We start from the raw sequence: 23,846 nt of genomic DNA on the forward strand, positions 1-23,846 counted from the left end.
CGCGCCGCACGGGCGCTGAGCACGCTGAGGCTTTGAAGGTCACGAGGTAACACCGCAGCCAATCAGACGCCTCGATCCCCGCCGTGGCAACAGAGGCAGGGCCCCTTCTCAAGAAAGCAGCGAATAAGAGAGCGTTTCTCGTGCCACGTGACTCAGCCGGCGGGTGCGATTGGCTGTTGGGGCGCGTTGTTTTTCTGGCTGGCGGGAAGGGCGCGAAATGTGACAGGGCGGCGGCGGGCGGGTGAGGAGCGGGAGGGGAGCGCTGCGGCCTCCGGGCGGCCTCCTCCGGGCAGCCTCCAAGCGGCCTCCCCCCCGAGCCTTAGCGCTGGGAACGGCCGCGGGGCTCCCCCCAGTGCCCCCTTCAGGCCGTGCGGCGGGGCCCGGAGCCGTCCCGTGGCGCTGTCGGGTGCTCCTTGGGTGCGGGAGGCTCGGGGAGCTTCGCCCCGGAGCAGGGGCTGAGGTTCGGGCCCCGAGCTGGGATTTTTCCAGGCTGAATTTTTGGGGTACGCCTGTGTGGAGCTGGGGGTTGGGCTCGGTGATCCTTGGAGGCCCCTCCTGACTCGGGGTATTTCAGTGTTTTGTGACCTTTGTGGCGTCTCGGGGGAAGGTGGAAGGGAAAAAACATCCATGCAGAGCGGAGCAGCCCCGGAACGCAGCGGGTTATTGGTGGTTTTTTTATTATTTGCAGGTATTTGGGGCTGCGAAGCATGGACCTGGCCGTGGTTGCCGCTGGAGAGGTGCAGAATGTGCTCTCGGCTATGCAGAAGAACTTGGAGTGCCCCATTTGGTACGGCCGGGGAATCAGCGCTGGGGCTTAGACTTTATTTTCCTCTTCTGGTGAAGGGATTTGAGGGTGGTGGGGTCAAAAGAAAACACGAAGAGTAACGTCTTAAAATTACTTAAAGTTGACGTTGTCTAAGAGCAAACACGAGGCAGGAAGCGCATTTTGCACAGATATTGTGGCAAGCCTTGTTTTCGTGTTGCCACCTCCGTGACTCGGTGCTCTATCCAACTGAAGTAAAAAGTCAGCTTATCCGATTAGAGCATTGTTTGTAAAGCAGTGTGGATCTTTGCCACCGGAAGTTAAGTGTGGTTTGTACTTCTGCAATGTAAACAAATGCTAAAATAGCATAAATTCTGTCTAACGCCTGAATATTTACAATGCCTGATCAGTTCTTAAAGGTTCTTGCTGCTGGTGTTGCAGATTTTTTTTGTCTATTGTGGCAAATATTTTTAAATATCTAAATTTTTCTTATGTGTGTTTAACATCGTACATTACTGCCTCTAGAGAATTAAAATGATTTCCATGTTGATGACATTGCTTACTGCAAAAGCACAGAGGAGAAAATACAGAATGTCTATAGAGCTACACAACAGGGAAAAAAAATCTTGAATCCTAATGAATTTCCTTATGAAAAGACAGCGTGCTTCTTGCTGAGGTGTGACCGCTTAGTTGGCGGCTTGATGGGCGGCTTGGTTATTCATGGGCTTAATGTCACAAGAGCGAGAATAGAAACTCTTTCCTGTATCTGCTGGTTATAAGACATGAAGGTATATTTTCTTGTTTTCTACTACACGGGCTCTTGCACCTCTTCTTTACAAAGGCCTTTGCCCTTGCCATGGGAGGTCAGAATTGAAAGAGAAGCTGCTAGTGTTCTAACACCAAGTTTAAGTTTTGGAAACTGACTGCGTTTTTGAAGCTCATTTTGTTGCTGCTATTTTCAAACAAGAACACGGAAGTTATGTTTTCCTTTTGTATTTTTTTTCTGCAGTTTGGATGTAGTGAAAGAGCCAGTTTCAACAAAATGCGATCACATATTCTGCAGGTAGGTTTGCAAACTTCTAATTGCGATGCTTAGTCAATCTGTTCGTGTTCATAGTAGCATTATGCTTCTTTACTACTAAAGATGTTTACTGTGTTTTGGTAACTTAATATGTGGCTATTTTAAGGGGAAAACATACATTCTAAAAAAGCAATTAATGCAGTTACACAAATGTACCACATTGGATTGATTAATTTATTGTAACATGAGAATGAGAATCTAGGTATTCTGCTTGAAAATGAAGGATTTCTACTACATACTGTGTTGTGATTATTCTTTTTCTAGGTTTTGTATGTATAAACTCCTCAGCAAAAAGAAGAAAGGTGTGGTACAGTGTCCTCTGTGCAAGACTGAAGTTACTAAGAGGTAATGCATCTTTGCAAGTGGGCTTGGGGATGAGAGATCTGAGCTCTGAGGAGGAGATGAATCATTGTTTCATAAATGTCTTAGCAGAAAAGTGAAAGAAAAATTGATTGAGGGAACTGTCAGCTTTCAAAGGAGTAATGCTTTGCCTCAGTACGGCGTGACCTATGATCACAGGTCACAGACACTGTTCTTAGCAAACGTTTGTGCTATCAATTACAGGCTGTATTATCGTTTAGCCATTACAACTAATTTCTCTGCGCTAAACCTACATGAGGAAAAGCATTATGACATTTTCCCTTTGTGATAGTGTTTTAATTACAATAGTAGGCTGTTTTGGGGAATTGTGTTGATACTCCTTGGCCACAGTTTTCTATTGTCTCACGTTCCACTTTGCAGCTTTACTCCTCCTTTTTTATTCAGTCTATTCTAAGAGAACTGTTTATAGCTTGCCCATACGTTTGTTTTAAAAACATGTCATGTGGTGGTCTTATTTCAGAAGTCTGACAGAAAATTCCAGATTTAAGCAGCTGATTGAAGGACTGTTGGAAGCCATCCACGCATTTGAGCTTGACACTGGAGTAAAATGTAAGTGTTAGGAATTTGATACTTTTGTCATAGTTATTTACTGGGTGTTTCATTTACTGTGAAGTACTCAATATGGGAAGAATTTTTGAAAGTGTTTTCTTGGATATAGAAGCTCAAGTTCCCTTGAAAGTTCCCCTAATTTTCCTACAATAATATCTTAAACTTTCTCAAGGGTTTTTACTGCATGTTCCATGATTGCAAGCTGTCCTCTAACTTTCAGTTCCCGAACTATGGCTGAATGAGTATCAAATGATCTTTAACTTATAACTTTGTGGCAAAGACTTGTTCTTGATTTGTTATTACACCTAATCTTGCATCTCTAACTTCTTTGAAAATCTTGGGGCATGAATTAGTAAGTGCCCTAACGGTATATGTTAACTTGTTCCATTCAGCTCTGTGCTTTTGGAATCCAAATTGATCCTTCCTAGCACTCAGTGTATTTTAAAAGCTATTGGCAAATCAGAAGTTTTTCTATTTTGAATAACATGTGTTGGTAGTTCTGTTGAGATAGATAAATCTATTTTTTCCTTAGTAAGGAGTACATTGTGCTATTTAAAAACTAGACTTTCTTTTCAAGTTGTTCAGTCATTCTAAAATCAGTACTGCTGGACCCCTTTCATGCTAGATTATCCATAAAAGTAAAATTTTGGGGAAAATCAGTTACCAAGATCAAGATTTAACTTAATATTTCAGTGCTTACTTCAGGTAATAGGGTCAGTACTAGACTGTTTTATGAATAGATACCTGCTGTCATGCTCAATGTAAGAAAATATTTTTTTTTAATTTATTTCTGTTGACACTTTCTAGTTTTAAACAGCCATCACCTTCCTAAATCGTCCACAGAAGCCACTGCTGCAAAGCTTCCATGTAATGAAAGTTCTGTCATCCAGAGTAAGGGCTTCAGAAACAGGAAAAGAAGTGCTAAAGAAAATGAACAAGAAAACTGCACCTTGGTAATATTATTTATTTTTTTTTTGGTGAGATGTATTTTTGGATTGGTTAGCATTTTATTTGGAGTATGTGTATGCACATGTACAGAGGTGAATGGAATATGAGATTTCTCTGTGCTTTCAGATTCCTGTTTGAGTATTATTTCAGACAAGAATATTCAAATATTTCTGTCTTGTTAAAAAAGCTGCTTGCATAAATTTACCTAAAAAAGAAAAATCATGAAAAGATAATAATGCCTTAATATATTCTGTTACTGATAGTAGGGTTGAAAGCTTTTTCTTCACAGCTTGTTTAGTGAGGCTGTCAAATAACTATTTGTAGAGGCTTTTTACTTTTTTATGGGTAAGATCATGAATTAACCCAACTTAAGGTGACTGCTAAGTGTATGAGTCTGTTCACGGTGCAGTATTAATTGTTCTTAGCTACTTGTACCGATTACAATATTAAGTATGATAAAACTCTTACTGATTTAAGCTGTTAAATGCATGGCAGTTGCTTTTATTAATACGTTCCATTCCTGATACCAGAATGGATGATAGATTACAAATAATGGTAATAAGTTAAATATATTGGCAGTTCACATAGTGGCTGCCAATTTAAATACTTTCCCTTGGTTCTTTCATATCCGCCCCCCTGTGTAGTTTAAGTAATTACTTTGTGGTTATTTTGTTTCTTTTGTTTGTTTTTAAATAACCTACTGTTATTAATAACTATTACTTTCTATTCTCCCATCAGCAGGGAGCTAGCATGGATGCACAGCATGCAGACATCAGTGTGAAAAGGTGTTCCCTAAGAAACCGAAACCAGAAACATGACTTAGAAAAAGGAGTATTTATAGAGCTTGGTAAGAGCTGTTGTAGATCCATATTGGCTAAGCTCATGTATGATGCTTGCAAAGTAATGAAAGGTGGAAAAGTTCAGTGTCTTTAAAGCACTGGTTTATTCTCAGCGACTGAAGAGAGTAAAATGTAAGACAGATTAACAAATCTAAAAAGTTATTTGTAACTAAATAACTGCCGTTTTGTAATTATTACTATTGCTTCTACCAATATTAAGCAAAGGATCTGAGCCATAAATTCAAATGTAATGCTCTGACTTCCAGTTCTCAGTGCAGGCAACTGTTTCCTGTTTGGAAATTAGAAATGAACTCTTACTCTGTTACCAGTCACTATTTTTAAAAACCTCATCCCCTGGAACAGGAAGCAGACCTTTATGCTGGAGCTATGTAGATAGTTGTGCACTGAAATTGTGATAATTATGTCAATTGAACTTGATCTGATATGATGAAAGTTGAAAGCATCTGCCTCTGGAAAGAATTAAGTGCACAAGCCTCTGTGATAATAAACACTGACAAGTCGCCTTTCTCTGAATCCTTTCACGCAGAATAACAGCTGATTTGTTTTTAGGCACTGATTCATCTGAAGAGCTTTGCAAACAGGCAGGCAATACTGGGTAAGTAAGGGTTATTAAGGAATTTGTGTTTTCTGAAAATAACAGTTCAGTATGCCCCTTACTCTGCTTTAGTTACTTAACATAGAACTGACAGGAGTCCTCAAGCTCTCAAGTGGTTTTCAGCTTTGAGACATCAGGGTAGAATGGCTAGCTGATTCCTGTTAGTTTGTCATATGGTATTCTGCCAACCTGTTTTCTAAATATTTTGTCTTTTACATAATGCTTCAGAATAAAAGCTTGTAGTATGTCTTAGAAAATAAAATCAAGTTCAGGACTAGGGGGGAGGCTGTTAAAGTATCTGAAATCCTGAAGGGATGTAGTTGTGGCCAGTGTCAGTCATGCATGGTTGTCTTTACTCAGCAGCCTAATTTCTGTAAAAGCTATTTCCAACAGCAATAAGGAGAAAATTAAATTAAGTCTCCTATTGTGTCAAATCGTGGTTAGCTCTGTAATGAAAATAGATTTTTTTTTTTTTTCCTTTCACAAACCTTCCCAACAGGTTAGGAAACAAAGAAGTGGTTCAGATTTCATCTGAAGAAAAGCTAGAAGAACCGAAGAGCCCTGAGAAGGGGAATGAATATTCTTGCAATACACGAGCTACCGAGCTGAGAGCTAAAGAAATAATTCTACCAAATGTCATAGGTGTGTTCATTAATTTAGTGATAAAAATGGTTGAGAGGAAAGCTTGGAAGAAAGACCACGAGTTAACACTTTGATTTCACACTATTAAATATATATTCTTGTAGTCTTGTGCTCTTTAGTTTTGTTGATGCCTACAGCTAGTGACAGTGTAGTAGAAGACTGCCTGTAGACTAGGCACTTACTGTGCACATTCTGCGCACAGAAACGGAAGGGAAAATAAACTTGATCAAAGTGCAAAGATCCTTTGGTCTATTTAAGCCATTATATTGTCCCTCAGAACACAAAAGCTTTGTCTGGTAATTTGCATAAGTAGTTGAATGAACACGCATCATGTAATCTGATATTTTCACCTTCCTCTGGAGAGAGGCTTGTACATTATAGCATCCTGTTTTGGAGGGAAACAAGAACTGTTCTTTTAAAACCAAATAGAAGCCATTAAGCTTGTCATTGTTCCTGTGCATTTAAAATAGGGCTTAATAATTCATAATGCTTATAAATCTTCAGGTGAAAGTGATTTCTCAAAGGAAGCCTTGAGCAAGAAAAGCACGCAGAGCATCACTGAACATGCAAATCCTGACCAAGTGAATGAGATGGAATGCCAGAGTTCTCCTTTAAACATTCTTCCCCCGGACCTGCTCACAGAGAGGTGTGACAGAACAGATAATGCCAGTCCCTTAAAGGATGGAGACAAGTCTCTTTCTAAGAATGCAGAAGAAACGGGTGCAGAGCAAACTCAGTGCAGTAATAAAAGCCAAGAGTTTGATTTAGAAGATAGTTCAGAGAACAGACCGGGTAAAAGCAAGGAAATAGATGCTGTTGTGCAAAGTGTGGAAGATGTGGAAATGTGTGAATCTGAGAACGATTCTGAAAAAGAATCTCCTCTGGAGAAGCTCCTTCAGCCAGAGACGCCACACTGTCCTACGCTGCATCAGGTCTCTAGGAAGAGATTGAAACGAAGCATTCAGAAAGTCAATGAATGGTTTTCAAAAAGCAATGAGATTCTATCTTCCAATTCCTCACATGATGATCCTGCTGAGGCAAGTGATGTTTCAGGTGAAGGAGATGCTTTATCAGATAAAGATTCATGTATTTCAGAGAAGACCAGCCCTGTGGTGGGTTTCATGGAAACTACAGTGTCTGAAGGAAACAAGAGGTGGTCCAAAGAAAAAACAGACAGCATCAAAGACAAAATATTTGGTAAAACATATGAGAGAGAGAGGAAGTCAAATCCCCCTATTATCATTAGAGAGATTTTACCTACTGCAAAAAAGGAAGATGTGCCTGCTGTTCAGGAGTGCTTGAATAATTCCAGAAAAGATAGCCTAAAACGAAAAAGGAAGTCTGTCCGTCACCTACAGCCTGAGGACTTCATCAAGAAAAAAGATGTTGTAGAGGCAGGTGGATGCCCTCAAAGTGTTAACTCGTGCCTTGGAGATGCTGAAAAGAAAAAATGTGAAGAAAGTTCTGCTGGTAAGGAGAATCCCCCACCTGAGAAAAGAAAGGGTAGTACGCTAGCAGAATTTGAGGAAGGAGCATCCATGTCGAAAAATGCTACTGAAAAGGTGACGTGTGAGCACTCTGGAGAGCTAGAACTGAGTAACTCTGATCAGAAGAGCACTAAAAATCCAAGTTCTGCAGCAAAAAGATGCAGACGTTCAACTAGAACTATGTGTGCTTTACAGTTAGTAGTGGATAAAAACTCTGCTTCCCCTGATCCAGCTGAGACGCTGATTGAGAGCTACCCAAGCAGTGAAGAACCAAGGAATGCTGATTCTGAGCAACGGCAAGTCAGGCGCAGCAGGAGGCTCCAGTTACTTTCTGAAGAAATGACAAAAGAGACAGCAAAAAGGGTAGTAATTAAAGAAGCGAGCAAATATGATGGTGACCAGGAAGGGCCTGTCTCTGGGGTTGAAAAGACTGTGTTAGTTCGTGATTCTGAATGCAAAGACCGGTGTGAGCAGCAGGATATATCGAGTTGCAAGCCACTCACCAATCTGGAGAGTGCTGATCTAGAAGCAAACGCAATACAGATGAGTCCAAAAAATTCATCTGAGACTGCAGAAACTGGAAAACGTCTATTCAATCCTGCGCCTTCACACCAGCATTCAGATTTGAATTCCTCTTCACCCAGAGCAGGTTCAGAAGAAGGTGAGGTGCTGGGTAACCCTTTGCTCCACCAGTCTCCTTCAAAGACTGTTGTGCAAACTGCTTCCCACCTGCCTGAAGGGAAGAGGGCTGAATCGTGTCCTACTTTACCCCAGGACGAAGAGCACAGTACACAAAATGTTCCAGAGGGCCTCAGAACTGAAAAGTCACCGATGGCTAAAAATGTGTCAGAACTGGCCAAGGAATCTGAAGACAGTGAGCTAGACACGCAGTATCTGCGCAATATATTTAGGAATTCAAAGCGTCTGTCCTTCAGCCTTTACCCTGCTCCCAGGAAAGCATGTGAAATAGATGATGATGCATCTGAGAAGCTAAAAATGTCATGTGCTAATCGGGTAGAAAAAAGGCATAGTAAATACTTCAATACAGAAAACTTGCAGGAAGAGAAAACTGCTGAGAACTTGAGTAATGTTTGTAAGAAAGAGAAGATGAAGAACTGTGAATCTGCTTGTGCTAGTCCCGTGTCGTGCACTGTCAGCAATGCTGAATGTGCGTGCTCTGGGGACTGTCAGGATGTTTCACAGGTTGCTAACCAAGGGAATTTGATGACACCGGTAAGAATGGGTGCTGCTAGCAGTGAAGGCAAAAGCAGACCACAAAAGGGAGAACGGGGAAGTGAAGAGACAGCGTCAACTGACGCAGGGGCAGAAAGCACTTTGAGACAGAATCCAGGCAAAAGCAGTAGAAGTCAAAGTGTTCAGAGCAATACAGAAGAGCACGTTTTCCAGAGGACAGATCTTAACACAGTCAGTGAAACGTGCTTCAGTTCAGAAAGTGATCAAGCAGAAAAGGCCGAATTTGTTGACAGCGAAGGACCGGTGCTGTGTTTTCAGCCCAGCTCAATGGCTTGTCCTACAGCTTGTCAGCAAATGTCTGCAGAATTCAACTGCAAAGACACTGAGAAAAGAAGGAGCAAAAGAAGACGATTAATAGGGGATGAAGAGCCAGCAACCCAAACTGCCAGCACAGGGGTGCCGGAGTGTTTAGTTGCAGAGACTCTGGAAGAACCTTTTAAAGGCTGCGGTGACTGTACAGATACGTCTGAAACCCCTGATGGCTTAATGTGCTCCGATGATGATAGCGAAGAGAACGTCAGCTTCTGTGAAGCTCCTAGGAAAGACAGGTCTGCCGTGTTTGTAAAAAGTGACTTGGTGAAAGAACGAGACCATGGAGGTGTCAGTTCCCAGCCACAATCTACAGGGATTCAGAGGGCTCGGAGAAGGGCACAGAAACTGCAGTCTTCATCTGAAGAATCTAGTGAGGATGAAGACCTGCCGTGTTTTCAGGCATTAATATTTGGCAAGTCGGCAAGCACGCCTTTGCAGACCAATAAACAGGTGACGTCTTCGTTGGGGTCTTCAGGAAATCACAATGCGTTGCCTCGGGGTAGAAGTCATGAGGACAACGTGCAGAAAACGCCTGAGGCTGCCCTAAGCAATGGCTGTGCTTCACCAAGCCAGGAGTCAGAATGCTCTGTGAATTTATTTTCTTCCCAGTCCAATGTGTCTGAAGAGTCAGCTGAAGGAGCACAGGAGCCAAAGAAACCTTTATTACAAGTTCATGCGTCCAAACAACAGAGCAATGTAAGTGAGAGCAAAGAAACCCTTCAAAGTTGCGCTGGAGGGCTGAAGAGAAGAAAAACAAACTCCAAAGATGAATGCCAAGAAGACCCAAACCTAGGTACAAACCCAGATTTTTATTTCCTTGGCTGTGTTTGTAATGTCACTGCCTGTAAGTTCTTGAAGGTTGCACAGGAACTTTGTTCTGTGTTCACGTGGTGCTTGCTCTTGGAAAGGAATGTATCAGCTCAAAGCAAGCAAACAACAAACTTAGGGTGTTTGTTTTTTTTTTTTGTTTGTTTGTTTTTGTTTTGTTTTTTTTGTTTTTTCCTGGAAATTAAGAAATTAAGCTTCCTAGTGTTCTTTGTTCAGAGCAAAAATGGATTGACTTGACTGGGCACCAGTTGCCAGCCTGAGTCTGTCTGATGGAAATTAATTTTTGAGTGAGATACTAGATTTGTTATTATAATGTTATACTTGGATCCATCAATAAAGCTTCATAGAGCCTTCCTAAGCTGTTTCTGCAGCTGAAATGTTTGTTGAAATTGGCCATAGAATTCTTTAGTATTTATTTTGACCTTTTTATGGCTTTCCTAAATATTTAGGACTCTTTCATCACTGTTGAAACACTTCCCTTGTGTTCTGTTTACTGTGCTGTACATGTGGCATGATGTTCTTTGAAAGGTTCACTTGAAGTAGACCTGGGCTTTTAAGTTAAGTCTTTCCAAACATTGTCATTTTATCACTATAGTTAAAAATTTGGCTAAAAGGACTATATGATAAAAATTGTGGATAGCTTGGTTTGTTATTGTTTTTTTTTTTGTTTGTTTTTTGTCTATAACTAACTTGGATTGTCTTCCATCTCCTCCAAGGTGAAGCATCTGGATATGACAGTGAAACAAGTCATGTAGAGGATTCATGTGGGCCATTCTCTCAGGGTGAAATCCTTTCTACACAGGTGAGTGAGTTTACACACAGTTCTAAACATAGTTTATGTACGTTTCTAGCATCACTGCCTAGTATGCATTCTAGGATATAGCAAATCTGTGAAGTTAGTGCAATGGGAAACTGCTTTCAGCATAATAGGTTACATTCAAGGGCCTAATTAATCAAAAACTTTGAAATGGCTTCTATGTCGTGATGTGTCTGACTTGTCTTCCATGGTAATGGTACATTTTAATAGCTGTAGCTTGTTACGTGGTGCTGATTACAGTGCTTAATTGTGGAAGTTGCTAGTTAATAAATCTCCCTTCTTGACTAATGCTGGAAGCCTCAGCTTCCTATATTTAAAGGCTTCATTGCTGTGGAATTTATAATGAATGGTGATAAGTGCTACGAAAAATCCAGTCCTTATATTTAGAGGCATGGAGCCTTCCCTTTAAAGGGTAAAGATTAAAAATAAAAAATCTGTATTAGAATATTATAAATGTAAGTAAGAGTAAGAGCTGTGTTCAGTGAAAGATCTATCTAGCACAGCATCTTTTCTCCATTATAATTTTTTTATTACTGTTTAATAGCCTGAAATTATGTATTAGGGTTTTGTTTGTTTTTGTCTTTGATAACTTCAGGGTAAGTCTCATGCCAAATCTCCCTCCTGAGCATTAAGATTATTGTGGGTTTTAATGTAGTTCAAAGAAGGTGGAGCTGCAGTTTTGTGCTTTATGGGTGGTTGTTCCAAATACTGCATCAGTACACAACATGGTCAACTTGCAGGATATCATTAATGAAGCTACATCACAGGGCAGAAGGGATTTGTCTGGCTTGAATGGAATAATTGAAGTATGGGAGCTTTTGTTTGGGGATTTTCAGTGGGTTTTGTTTGGTGGGTGTACGTTTTTATTTGTTGCTTTTGTTTTGTTTGTTGTGTGGTGGGAGGGGGGTTGTTTTTGTTTGTTTTTCATTGAATCAGTAACAGGGAATCTCCACATGGTGTCAGTGCTAGAGCTACAAATGGCAGCATTCAGGACTGTGGAAACCACTTTATCCTGTATGGTGAAGCTTTTAGGTTTTTAAAAGAATCCTTTGAAGCTCATGTTATGAGGAGGCACATGACGTGTTTAGTAGTGGGTACCGTAGTATTCAGAGACAAAGTAGGAAAGAGTAGGTTGAAATATTTTATTCCTTTTGTAAGCAGCCTTTGTGGCTTTCACAAAGGAGGAAGGTGCAGAGGCTCAATACCTGATGTTCATTATTAATTTTTAAATTAAGTGGCTAATATAAGCTAATGCAACTGGAGCAAAATAATTTTTAAAGAAATTTCTGCAAAAGGTTCTTTTTTTCCCCTGGCTAATTAAACTGTGGTGAGCCTTTAAATCTGAAATAATTTGAACAGTGAAAAAAATGATTTCTTTTTCTTTCCTTTGACATAGCACGTGTTGTTTGTTAGAGTAAAATCATCATAGTTGCCTCTTCCACACATAATAAAAAGTAATTCATAATTGCTGTGCTAATTTTCAAGTATTTGTTAAATTGATAGTATTGTTTAAAACTTAAGTTTGCTAATGTTGGTGCAACCATGCACTGCTTGCAGCAGAAGAATGCTATGCAGAACAACCTGAAGAAACTACAACAAGAAATGGCTGCACTTGAAGCAGTGCTACAGGAGCATGGAAGTCAGGACTCCGAGGACTTACCCGCGTATAGGGAGCTGCTGGGTCCCAGGAGTGAAAGAATACTTGCAGTGGAACAAACAAGGCAAAGAGGTAAATAGCAAACAAAACCTTTCCTAGCTATCCTGTGAACGTTTGTGTGGCTATTATTAGCTCTTTTTCTCCTCTGCCACAAATTACAGTGTTAAATTCTGCTCGTGTATCAATTTAAAATTTGCTTAAATTCAGCTGTTCGGTGAGACAAACCTGGTTTTATTTATAACTTAGGTACTATGCAGTCCAAAAACACTCCTGTTCCAGATCTGTGTTGGATGGCGCAGTAGTATAAATAGGCATTGTGGCTTGGCAGGACTAATCCCTGTTCCTGTTTTGTCATTTCTCCTGTTTTCTTCTTGTTTTCTTTTCACTGGGATGAGTAAGGGGCTGAGAGGGTGGCTGAATACCCAAAGGACTTGGCCTCTATTGCTGTGTAACTTTCCTCTAACATATGAAAGAATGAGACAGAAAGGAGTTTAGGTAGGTATTGGCAGTTAAAAGTAATAGAAATGAGGGTCAGGTTGCTGTTTGGGGCCAGGGTTGGGGGGGGAATACCCATAGTGGTGTGTAGATCGTAAATCCCCTCAACAGTACGTGAACACAAATGTCCTTGCCAGTAAATAAATGCTGAAGAATTCTTTAATAATCACCTGCTGCTGTCTGTGTGAGAGGGCTTTATATCAAGTTTTTCTTTGTTAGGGAGAGGGAGATATTGAGATTAGTGTTTTGACAAGCTGTCTGCAACAGAACGTAGAGCTGTCTTTCACCAAAGCCTAGAGTAAGTCCAGATGTTCATTGTTGAACTTCTCACAGTGCTAGAAAGGCACCCAATGCTGATTTAAAGACTTCCAAAGATGTAATTCTTGTTGAACTCTTAGATAAATTGCACCAGTGTTTTATTACACCACTTTCTGCTAAATACGTATGTATACATTTCTAGTTCTGTGGCCTTATTTCAGCAAGTTCCCTTTGTTTTCTGAAGGCAATTAGGATAATTTAGCATTCTGGAATTCAAAGCCATTTAGTGTCTTATTAAGCCTTTACTGTGCGTGGTTTTTACAGTACAGCAATCTTACCTTTTTGGATATCTTAAGCCATTAATGTTAAATATATCGTTAAAATATTAAGGGACTGATTAGTCTCTAACCCGTGCTTATTTAATGAGACTTCTTAATTTGCATGGCAACGTTTACTGCGGTTTGAGAATCCTCTGTCATTTCATAAAACAGGTTTTGAGATGTGAAGTCCAACTATTGCAGATACCTATAAATAGAACGTTTGAGGATTAAGGCAGCAAATTAACGATTAGTTTCCTTCAGGCTGGAAAATTAATTGAATTAATTTGGTGCATGTTTACGTTTTTATTCTAGAATATGGATTTCTGTCTCGGAAAAGCTTAAACTGATTAGCGTTATTGATGGCTTGTTAAAAACTGCAGGCATCTTCCAGCTGCCAAATAAATGCCTTTCTGCTGCTTGTGAACGCAGATGCAGTAGAGTGTTGAGGGGATTTGTAAATAAACTGCACTAAGTTGTGTAACTTTGGCCTATTTTCCACCTTTTTCCACCTAATCGGTCAGCTGGTATTTCGGCTTTGTAGATGGCAGTATCTGAAATCAAATGTAGTTATTAGCTTCTCAGGGCGTAGCATTTCGTGTAGATATCTGTTTGGGGACACTGACCACTCTGAAATGTATGTAAATGGAGCTTTTGGAGAATGCTTGACTTCTCATCTGAATAAACAATTAAGAACAGTTATTTTGCTTAAGAATTGCTCGTTTTTGTTTTTTTTTAAAGGAGCAGAATCAACCTCAGAAGGAAGTTTTGAAAATCACAAATGCAGCACTTCAAAGGGATTTTCAGCTGATGAGGTCCATGTTATACCAAGTGATTCTTCTAACAGTGAAGTAAAAGAATTAGAAATTGAAAGGTAAACTTTTTTTTTTGCTTTTATTTATAGCCTTGTATTCTAAAAAGATTAAAAGAATCTTGAAGTAAATTCCTCTCAGCTTTTGAGCAATTGTAGTAGCATAGCTGTTGCTGCACGCTTGTCATTTTTTTTCACTCTCAGTATCACAATTCTTCCTCTCAAGGTCTCCTGAACTGCCGTATCCTTCTCTGAAATCCTCTTGGTCAAACAGACCAGATCTGGAGGAAGACCTTCGGCATGATAGTGTTGTGGAGAACAAAGCTCCTCAAGAGACAAAGCCTGTGCAGGAAGCAGTGCAAGAATATAGTCAGAGTGAAGAAGGTAACATTGAAGAGGGATACAACATAGTTTTATTTCTGCTTTTTTCCAGATGTTCATGTGTTTTTCACACACACTCAAAAGCTGCTATTTGCTGACAAGTAAATCGAGGACTTTAACTCTTGTATTCCCTATCGATTTTAAAAGATGTAACTTCATGTTTGGCTGGTCTTGTTTGGCAGTCCAACTGTCTAAATGTATGGCTGTCTGTCAGGATGGAGTTGAGCAACATTTTTAAAGTGATGGGAGTCATTATCTGTCTCACATGTAGATCAGTGCTTCTTGCAGGACATATTGCTAAAAATTTTGCAGGTATTCTGGTGTCTCAGCTATCTGTCAGGAAAAAGTAATGACAGGCAAAGGTGAAATTGTAAACAAAGAAGCACACGAAATGATTGCAGCACATAAATTTAAAAATTGATGCAACAGCTTTCCACTGTGACTAAAAGAAGCATGAAATTATTTCAAGAATTAATAAGAATTAATTCCTTTTCCTTTAGAAAATGCAGACGAGAAGCCTGGGACTAAATTAAACAAGGCATCTGTCTTAAATGATCTCTGTGGAAATGTGACCAGGAGTCCACATGCCTCTTCCTCCTTTGTAAAGCCTCCTCACCTTCAAACTGCAGAGGCAACAAATACTTCTGCAGTAGCTCAAAATGATAACAAAAGCCGTTCCCAAGGATGTAAATCGAAGAGAAGCGTATGTTTTCCTACATCTGTCCTGCACAATGCATCTGGGAAAGAAAATGCTACAAATCCAGTTGTGACTAACAGGAAAAAAATGTCAATTGTGGCATCAGGTCTGAATCAAAGTGAACATGTAAGTATATTTCAGAATGTTTAGAGATCTGTTTTTAAATCATGCCACTTGATCACTGTAGTTGTCAACCCAGATCTAACTGCATTGGAAGGTAATCTTAGAGTAATCTACAGATCATACTGTAGTAGCTCAAGTCAGACTTCACTCCTAAAAATATGAGGAATGTGGCCTGTGAACAGCACTAGAAAGCTTACTGAAGTCTGAACTTTTAAAATGACTTCCTACTGTCTAGGGGAAAATCACATTATTCCAGAGTGAGAGGACTTTATTTTTAGAAAGCCTTGGCAAACAAATGCTGCAGTGCCTGCTCTTCTAAAATTTTCTAAAGCGAGATACATGCAGAGATCATAAAAAATGTATATGTCAGCTTCTTAACTCCCATGTTGTTCCAGTGCCTTTATGTTTATTGTTCAATTCATAGCCAGTGGTGCAGAGCACTACTGCTTATGTTTATGGCAAATGATTTGGTCAGCTTCTGGAATTAGTTCTCTTATCGGTAAAAAAGGCACACATTTGGTTTTTTTTTCCAGTGTTTACCTGGTTTAAGAATATAATCACAAGGGACTGGAAATCTGCCCTTTTCTCCGAATTTGCTTACAGCATTTGGTAGTCTGAAAGTCACTGTTGCGGAGAACGTTGGGGAGAAATGCCTTGCTACATCTTTCACATTTCTCACCAGTCTTTTAGTGAGAGCTAAAATCACTATTAATAACTACTAAAAATTCTGCTATACAGATTTTTTTTTATTTTTTTTTTTGTTCAATGCTTTAGTGGTTGGCTGTTTGGAAACATTCTAATTTTAAAAAAGCTGCTTTTGCTAGGTTTCAGTTGCACTAATGGCATGCATGACAGCTTTAACTAGGGAGGAAGTAATTTGAATGCTTTTTTTGTTTGTTAGAATGTGTTTAAACTTGTTAAGTTTTGTTATGAAAGCTGCTGACAAGTTTATCATACATAATAAACTCCGAAACTTGCATTGGGTTGTTCTCAGCTGTTACTTCATTATCCAAATTCTGCTCCATAGTGAGGATTTCTATAATTAATCAATTCTGAATTGCTAATAATCCTGGCAGAGGTATTGTATATCATTAGTCTTTTGTTGCTTAGCATTTTTTGAATCTTGTGGCCTTCTGAATAAAGTAGCATAAGAAAGGAATTTTTTAATTATAGTCTTCTAAAACATTAGTGCTAGTTACTGATCCTTAATAAATCCCTCTTTTGTGACCATCAGTAACTAGCTCGAAACTGTTTCTACAATGCATTTCCAGGAGGAAACATTTTTTTGGTTCATAAACTGACTGGGAACTCTTTAGCCTGTTGGATGGTGCCAAAATTAGTGACTTTTATTGTGTCTTTAATGGAAGCATACACTCTGTGTGCCAACACAAATAAAACCACTAATTTAAAATAACTACTGTATGCTTTGCTACTATAAACTTGTTTTTATAATGTTTTGCTAGCTATTAACTCTTTTTTTTAACTGTTTTTCAGATGGTGGTCCAGAAGTTTGCCAGAAAAACTCAAAGCACTTTTTCTAATCACATTACTGATGGAACAACACATGTCATAATGAAAACAGGTTTGTTGGGAGCCATGTGAACAAACCCCATATTTACACAACAAGTGAAATAGTTGACTCTAGACTAACAACTAACCAACAAGCAGATGGTTCAGCAATAAATTTAAATAATTTAGAGGAAAAGGTATTCATAATTTTTGGTATTTAAGTTTGGGAATACAAATCTCTCTAATTTGATTTCACAGAATCAGTGTGGGAGTGCTTTGTTTCCCTGTGTGTTTTAATTAAAAAATGCTAAAAAGCAAAATATTTTCAGACAAATCTGGTTGTGTGGGCATGCTATATACTGTCATAGAAGCACTTCTGGATGGCTCATGTTTGGATAGAATCCATGGCATGAGCCTTCATTGCTTTTGAAAACCTACATAGAAAGGGAGCCAGAAAATCCTGCTAGCCCAAATCTATGGACTCGCTTTTTTTGTTCCTGCAGTATATCACTAGCAGGATGGCCATGTAGTTTTGGAGACAGAGATGGTTCTGCCTTCATTCAAAGAGCGTGATCTGTCTTCTGAAAGTTGTGCCTGTCCTTGTGGAGCAGAAGAGGAGCTTAGATAGCTAGTCATCTAAAAGTTTATGCTAACATTACTATAGTGATACGTATTCCTTGCCTGTTATCTTTAATAACTAAAAAAAGCGTCCAGAAGTTCTACATGTGACTAATTTCTGCTCGTTTCCTTCAGTTGAGCGGGTTTGGGAGGGAAATTTTAGGACACGGAAATTTCTGAACCTCTCTGGTCTTGATATTTTGCAGCCTCGCTTAGCAAAATCTTTTGGTTTTCAGTACAAATTATCTGAGCTATTTTTCATTAATAACAAAACTAAAAGATCTCTATCATTGTTTTTTCTGCAGATAAGGAGCTGGTGTGTGAACGGACACTGAAGTACTTTCTGGGTATTGCAGGAAGAAAATGGGTAGTTAGTTATCAGTGTAAGTATAACTTTTTTTTTTTTTGAGGAAAGTTGTCTCTGCACTTCTACCACAAATGTACTTTTCTCTTGTTCCAGATAAAAATATATACGTATATATATCTTTTCCTGTCTTGAATATGTCAGCATCTGGTGTTTTGCAGTTTCTTCTAAATAGTTTTTTAAAAAATAAAGTAACATTGAGCTGCTTTAGCTTCTGAATACTTTTTCTGCTTTCAAATAACGGCATTGGATTGCTCCCTTCCCTGTCACGTGCCTTTCCCATCATACTTTAAATCTTTGAGCTGCATGGTATCAGTTAATGCAAAATTAGTATTTAAAAAAACTGACAAAATTCAGTAAGTACGTTCAAGGAACACAGAGTATTTACTTTCCCTTAGTACAAATACCTTCATTTTAATATGGTGGTGAAGTCAAACTATTGGCAGTGGAAGAACAACTTTACTGTATAAAATGACTTGTCCTGTTCTATCTTTTTATTTAGGGGTAGTTCAGTCTTTTAAAGAAGGAATGATACTGGATGAGGTAGGTTTTTTTATGTTTTAGACTAAAATATCAAATGTGTAAACAATGCTGTTACACTGATGAACCTACTAGTAGTCTCAGATATTGTCTAAGCATGAAATACGTGCAAATCCAGCTGTGAAAAATCGGTTCCTAATTTTACCAAAAGCCACAATTAGATGACAGGTATTCATTGTTATTGAATGGATCCCTTTAAGCGTTCCTGTTGATGGATTACAGCATAGAGGAAGAGATCTGTAGTCTGCATAAGGTAATAGTGTTGGAACACATCAATACTGATGCCTTGTTTTTGTTGTTCAACTTTGCAATAGACAACTACTAAAAATGTATTGTTCCATTACCTTTCCTAGAAGAAATAGTTTTTAATATGACCTTAATTTCAGTTATTTTTTTTTGTATTTCTGGATGGTATTAGGATTTTTTTTCTCAACTACACATTTCTGGGGAGTGTTGTATCAGTGAGAGTAGTAGAGAATTAAGTGTTTATTAAATTTACAACAAATATAGTACCACATATATCTGCAAAATGAATGCCTTGAAATAAAACAAAAAAGATGTTGAATATACTGATAGCTATCTTCTATCAAATGAGACTTTACAGATAAATTAATTTTATTGTTGGAGTACTCCTATACTGTTTGCTACATTTCAACATTGTTTGACTACGTGTTTCTTTAAAAACTGTAGGATGCTGCAGGGATTTCATTTCTGCTCTCTTATTCTTGAAAAAATCTTTAGAATTAAATCTGTGCAGAAAATGAAGTTTCCAGTTCTGAAGTCTGATATCTTTCTGTCCTGATCTGGAACTCTGACCAGCAAAGTGTTCTTAATCTCTAACTTCAGGCTTCTTGTTTATTTTCCAGGAGGCCTTTGAAGTTAGAGGAGATGTAATCAATGGGAGAAACCACCAAGGTCCTAAGAGAGCAAGGCAGTCTCTGACTGAAAAGGTACAAGCATATCAGGGAGAAAAACCCACTCCTGCCTTGACCATTTCAGATACGTGGTGAAAGTAGCTGACTATTTGTTACTTCTCATTTCTCTGCTGCTCTGTACATACGGAATTGTGCAAATTGAGCATATTTTCAGTGCTGCTGACAAGAGCTCACTTTTCACGTATAAAAATGCTTAAATGACTCTCAGTGCTTAGAGTGGATGTCATTGCTTTATAACATTGGTATAGGGCAGTACAAGGTTGGTTTTTTTTTTTTTTAATTTGTAACCTGCAAAACAAAAGTTTCAGTTATGTTTTGTGAAACAGCATTCGCTTAATAACCAGTCCTAGAATTGCAGTGAAACCAGTGTGCTAAATGTTGCCCTGTAAGGGTGCCGTATGTGCATTCTGTTAACATGTTCCTTGTTTTTCAGATATTTAAAGACTTTGAGATCTGCTGCTATGGTCCTTTCACTGATATGACTACAGGTATGTCATTTTGGTGGAACTGAACAAATTCCCAGCATTAAAAATAAGTATGCGCACACACATGTGTATATCTGAAGAGGGGTTGTATGTATTCACCAGAATTTCACGTTTGAGCTCTTTTTGGTTGCTTTTGTACATCTTTTACTTTGAAACTTTCAAAATATTTACGTGAGGTATGGTGTAGGTAGAGGATTTAATCCAATTCTATCTCCTAACAGAAAACGTTCTCTTCTATTTGGATGTCCTCAGGAAAATGCTCTGGCAGTTCTAGTGTATTTAAAAACAGATGTTTTATCTAATCTATCCCTGCTTCTCTAGAAATGAAGGAAAAGCATTAATATCATGCTGTCAGGTAATCGTTTTAAATGCTACAGAAAGTTATGTTTGGAGTGCTTTTTTTGCTGTCCTAATAAACAGTTTCTAAGGTATTTGTTTATCTAGTGGTTGACAGATCATCAGCGTAATCTTCTCTCTCTATTAGCAGATGTTAAAAGTGAAACACAACAAAACTAGCAGTTTATATGTGAAAGAAAAGCTGGGGAAGATAGCTTTTTGTTTAAAACTGAATGAAGTATAGCAGATGTCTTAAATTTAAACTAGAATTTTTCTATTTAAAATATTTATACCCTTTGTATTTTTGTGGTTTGGTCCTTTTTTTTTTTACAGCAGGTACTTTCAATTTGCCCAATATAACTTTGGGTGAATTATCCTTGCACCTCTTGACATTTACGATAATTACTACAGAGGATGCAGTGCTTTCACCTGCTGCAGTGATGATCAATTATGGCTCTTATACTTGCGAGACTTATTTACTTTCTTCACTATGAGTTCAACAAATTGCTGGAAATTAAATACTTTAGCTACTTCTCTTAATGAGAGATAATCACAGTTCTAACTTCTGATTTCAATTTGAATTTCGTGCCTTACATCCTTATGGTAAAAGGAAATAAATTGTTGGTGGTTTTCTCTTTAACTTTTGGGCACGTGTTGTTTTGGATTTTTGTTGTTGCTCTGATTAATGTGGGGGAAGCACTTGGCAAAAGCGCCTGGGACTTGGAATTCCATCCTTTGGCTGCTGTACTTGATGATCCCTTTCATGATATTGTTACCCTTGCTGAAGAAGTTCAAAGGAGATGGTGTCTTCAGCAGGCTAGAAAGTGTACTAAAGCCAACATCCTTTTTACAGTGACAGTTTGCTTTGGAACAAAATACAGGGACTGGTGTCAGTTTCAGAGTGATATAAAGCACAATAGTAATAGACTTACAGAATCACAGAATCATTTAGGTTGGGAGAGACCTCCAAGATCAGAGTCCAACATCTGACCTAACACTAACACGTCCTCCACTAAACCATATCACTGAGCTCTACATCTAAACATCTGTTTTATCTGTTTGTTTATCTGATTTACCTTTTTATCTGACTTCTTCAGGGCATCTTGAATGGATGGTGGAGCTTTGTGGTGCCTCTGTAGTGAAGCAACTTCATCTGTTCACCCACAAAATGGTAAGTGTTAATGAATGTTGCACTTAGCTATAGACCATCCACTGCGTTACATAATGTGCGTGTTGAAAGATTACCCAGTCTTTTTGGACTCCTCAAAGGCTGATGCATATGGGAATGTTTGAGAGAACTGTGCAGTAACAATACAAAACTGCATGGCTGCCATACTTTGGACTTGGAGTCAAGCTTACACTGAGCTGAAAACTGATCCAAGTACTCTGTGCCAGCCAGCTAGATAATCTTTATTGAAATCAGCACTGAGCCTCACCTTACAGTGCAAAAAGCCTTTAGTGCCTTAACTTAGTCACAGCATTCCTGGAGAGAAATAACAGAAAAAAATTAGCAACCAATGTGTTTCTTCTTCCACCACCACTTAACATCCCCTGTGAAATCCTCTTTGAAGCTGAGTCAGCCCAGTTATCACCCTCTGCACATAGGTGTGAGAGTCGTTTAATGACAGACCGATAACATTTTTATTTTCTTATCTTGGAATCCTAGAATTCCACTGCTGTTGTGGTTGTGCAGCCAGATGCTTGGATGGAAGGCACAAGCTATAAAGGTAAAACTGCTTACAGTCGTGGATTGCCTTATGGTACACGTTGAGTGTCTCTATTATATGAGTGGTTTTAATAGTTAAATATCAGAGAGATTTGTAGAGGAGTGGGAATAAACTACTACTACTTTTGAAGGGGGAGGTATGTCTTGAAGTCTGAAAGGACAGACTATATTATTTCAAGAATGAGAAATGGAGTTTCAAAAGGTGGTCTGCTAGTATAATTTGTAAACATGATACTGATGGTGCGTGTTTGCTGTTGGCTCAGTTGTCCTGCATATCATCAGCTTTACAGAAACCTTTTGTACTGCGGAAAGTTTGCTAAAGGGGAAGAAGCATCTCTGACTAATAAAAATCTAGCAGAAAGCCTCAGATGGGACAAGATTCTCTTGGTCTGGAAAGAATATCCAGCTACCATGTGTTAACTTATAAAATATGGAGAGAGATCGATACAGATTTTTTTTTTTTTTGTGGTGTCAAAAGCTTCCAGAGAAACAGTGTGACGTGGAAAGCACAAGTGGTCCAGACTTGACTTGCTTTTAAATGAGATACTGGGATGAATTGAAGCAAGTTAGGCTATGGTGGAGTTCAGCAAAACAATGGACCAGGAAGATGATGTTGCAAATACAACATGTCACTGAGGTCCTAAGTTTAAAAGATAACAGGGACTGCACTCTGATTTTAGTGTTTGTTCTGTGGTGTTCCAAACTTCCTGCTGGACCATTTGCCAAGCAGCTGTTCTTTATGGAGCAGCAACATTACCTGCCTTTTTAAAAGGGATAGTGGCACACAGCTGTTTTTAGAAACTTGCTTTTTATCAAAGCCTTTAAGATGTCAAAGGTAAAACAAGTAGTTTAACCAGAAGGGTATCAGGAAAGCTTGCTGTTAACCTGCTTTGCCTCACTGATAATAGTTTTATCAAGTGTGTCTTTGTCTTGCAGCAATCCAGCAAAAGAACAATGTTGCCGTGGTGACTCGAGAGTGGGTGCTAGACAGCGTTGCTTGCTACGAGTGCCAGGAGCTTGACACTTACCTTGTGTCCTAAAGGGGTCTGCACTTCTCTTCCCGTTGCTTTAATTCTCCTCAGTGCTGATACTTTAGTAATTGTTCTAAGGGCTATGGATTTGTAAGTATCTTATGCAGAGAATTTGTGCAAATAGTGTGTTTTTGTTGTGTTTTTTTTTTCAGGGTAAAATAACTATTTTTATTAATCAAAACTGTGTAGAGATGGAGTTGCCTGCTGTTCTGTAAAGTTCAACATTTGTAATTTTAAAATAGTCCCTTAAAACCCATGTAAAACAAATTGAGGTTAAAACCTAACTAGAATTTAGAACATGGCTTCCTTAGAGAAATGGTGATGCATTATTTACCATCCCAGCCAGTGCCTGCCTGTATGCTTAAGGTCTTTTTCAAGGAATACTTGTTTACAACAGTAATACTGGGCTCAGGGCTTGAATTAAAATGTACTTGCACTCCTGAGTAACTTCCATATTTGTATTTTGCATAAATACATAGCCCGAATAAGGATGTATGTATATCAATACAAAGAAATACTATTTTGTTATTACTTGTGTATCAGCATGGTTACTCTTAAGCTGTGGACTACATCTGTTTCAAAAACTATACGAGCAGCAGTCCTGTTGTTACGACCCCTGGATACAACACATCCAACTGTGTGACGATACAAGTGTCCTACACAACCTGTAGGTGGTTTTCCTGGTTAGTACGAGCACATTCCCTGAAAAGCCAGCACTTGATTCCCAATGTAAACCACTCCTTAAAACAGCAAGCCTCTGTTTTCGTTTTTATTTCTGAGAAGTGTATGTGGCACCTAAAGAAATAATAAATAGATGCACTTTAGTATCCCAGTGACCTACAATAAGCCCTGTAAGAATCTGCTTCAAATAGTCCCTGCCTGCAGAATGAGACTGCAAAGAAAACACGTTGCTTTTTATGGAAGAAAATATATTGCTTCTTTCTGTTGCCAAGCAATGCAACTTCATAAATAATTTTGTACTTTCAGAGCAGAAAGTGAACCTGTTTTCATAAAGTTGTTGTTTAAAAAAAAAAAAAAGTAATAAA

At 38.7% G+C, this 23,846-nt stretch overlaps 1 protein-coding gene across 5 annotated transcripts; it reads left to right on the plus strand.

The window, feature by feature from the left end:
* The first annotated feature begins 90 nt into the window (after window positions 1-90).
* BRCA1 (BRCA1 DNA repair associated) lies at window positions 91-23,846 on the plus strand. Of its 5 annotated transcripts, none has more exons than XM_082778926.1 (23): window positions 91-163; window positions 689-787; window positions 1,773-1,826; window positions 2,109-2,189; window positions 2,686-2,774; window positions 3,582-3,727; window positions 4,461-4,569; window positions 5,132-5,177; window positions 5,677-5,819; window positions 6,324-9,665; window positions 10,417-10,502; window positions 12,075-12,246; window positions 13,986-14,118; window positions 14,282-14,439; window positions 14,937-15,259; window positions 16,751-16,838; window positions 17,689-17,766; window positions 18,250-18,290; window positions 19,154-19,237; window positions 19,656-19,710; window positions 21,141-21,214; window positions 21,710-21,770; window positions 22,706-23,846. In XM_082778926.1, the coding sequence occupies exons 2-23, from the start codon at window positions 708-710 to the stop codon at window positions 22,807-22,809; spliced, it is 5,547 nt and encodes a 1,848-aa protein (XP_082635052.1). In that variant the 5' UTR covers window positions 91-163; window positions 689-707; the 3' UTR covers window positions 22,810-23,846. The 5 variants fall into 5 exon arrangements, with proteins under 5 accessions (XP_082635052.1, XP_082635055.1, XP_082635051.1 ...); XM_082778929.1 differs by lacking the exon at window positions 91-163 and adding an exon at window positions 317-503 and having other exon boundaries at window positions 12,078-12,246; XM_082778925.1 differs by lacking the exon at window positions 91-163 and adding an exon at window positions 318-503.

Source organism: Aythya marila (genome assembly GCF_965140915.1).
Source record: "Aythya marila genome assembly, chromosome: 25".
Lineage (NCBI taxonomy): Eukaryota > Metazoa > Chordata > Aves > Anseriformes > Anatidae > Aythya > Aythya marila.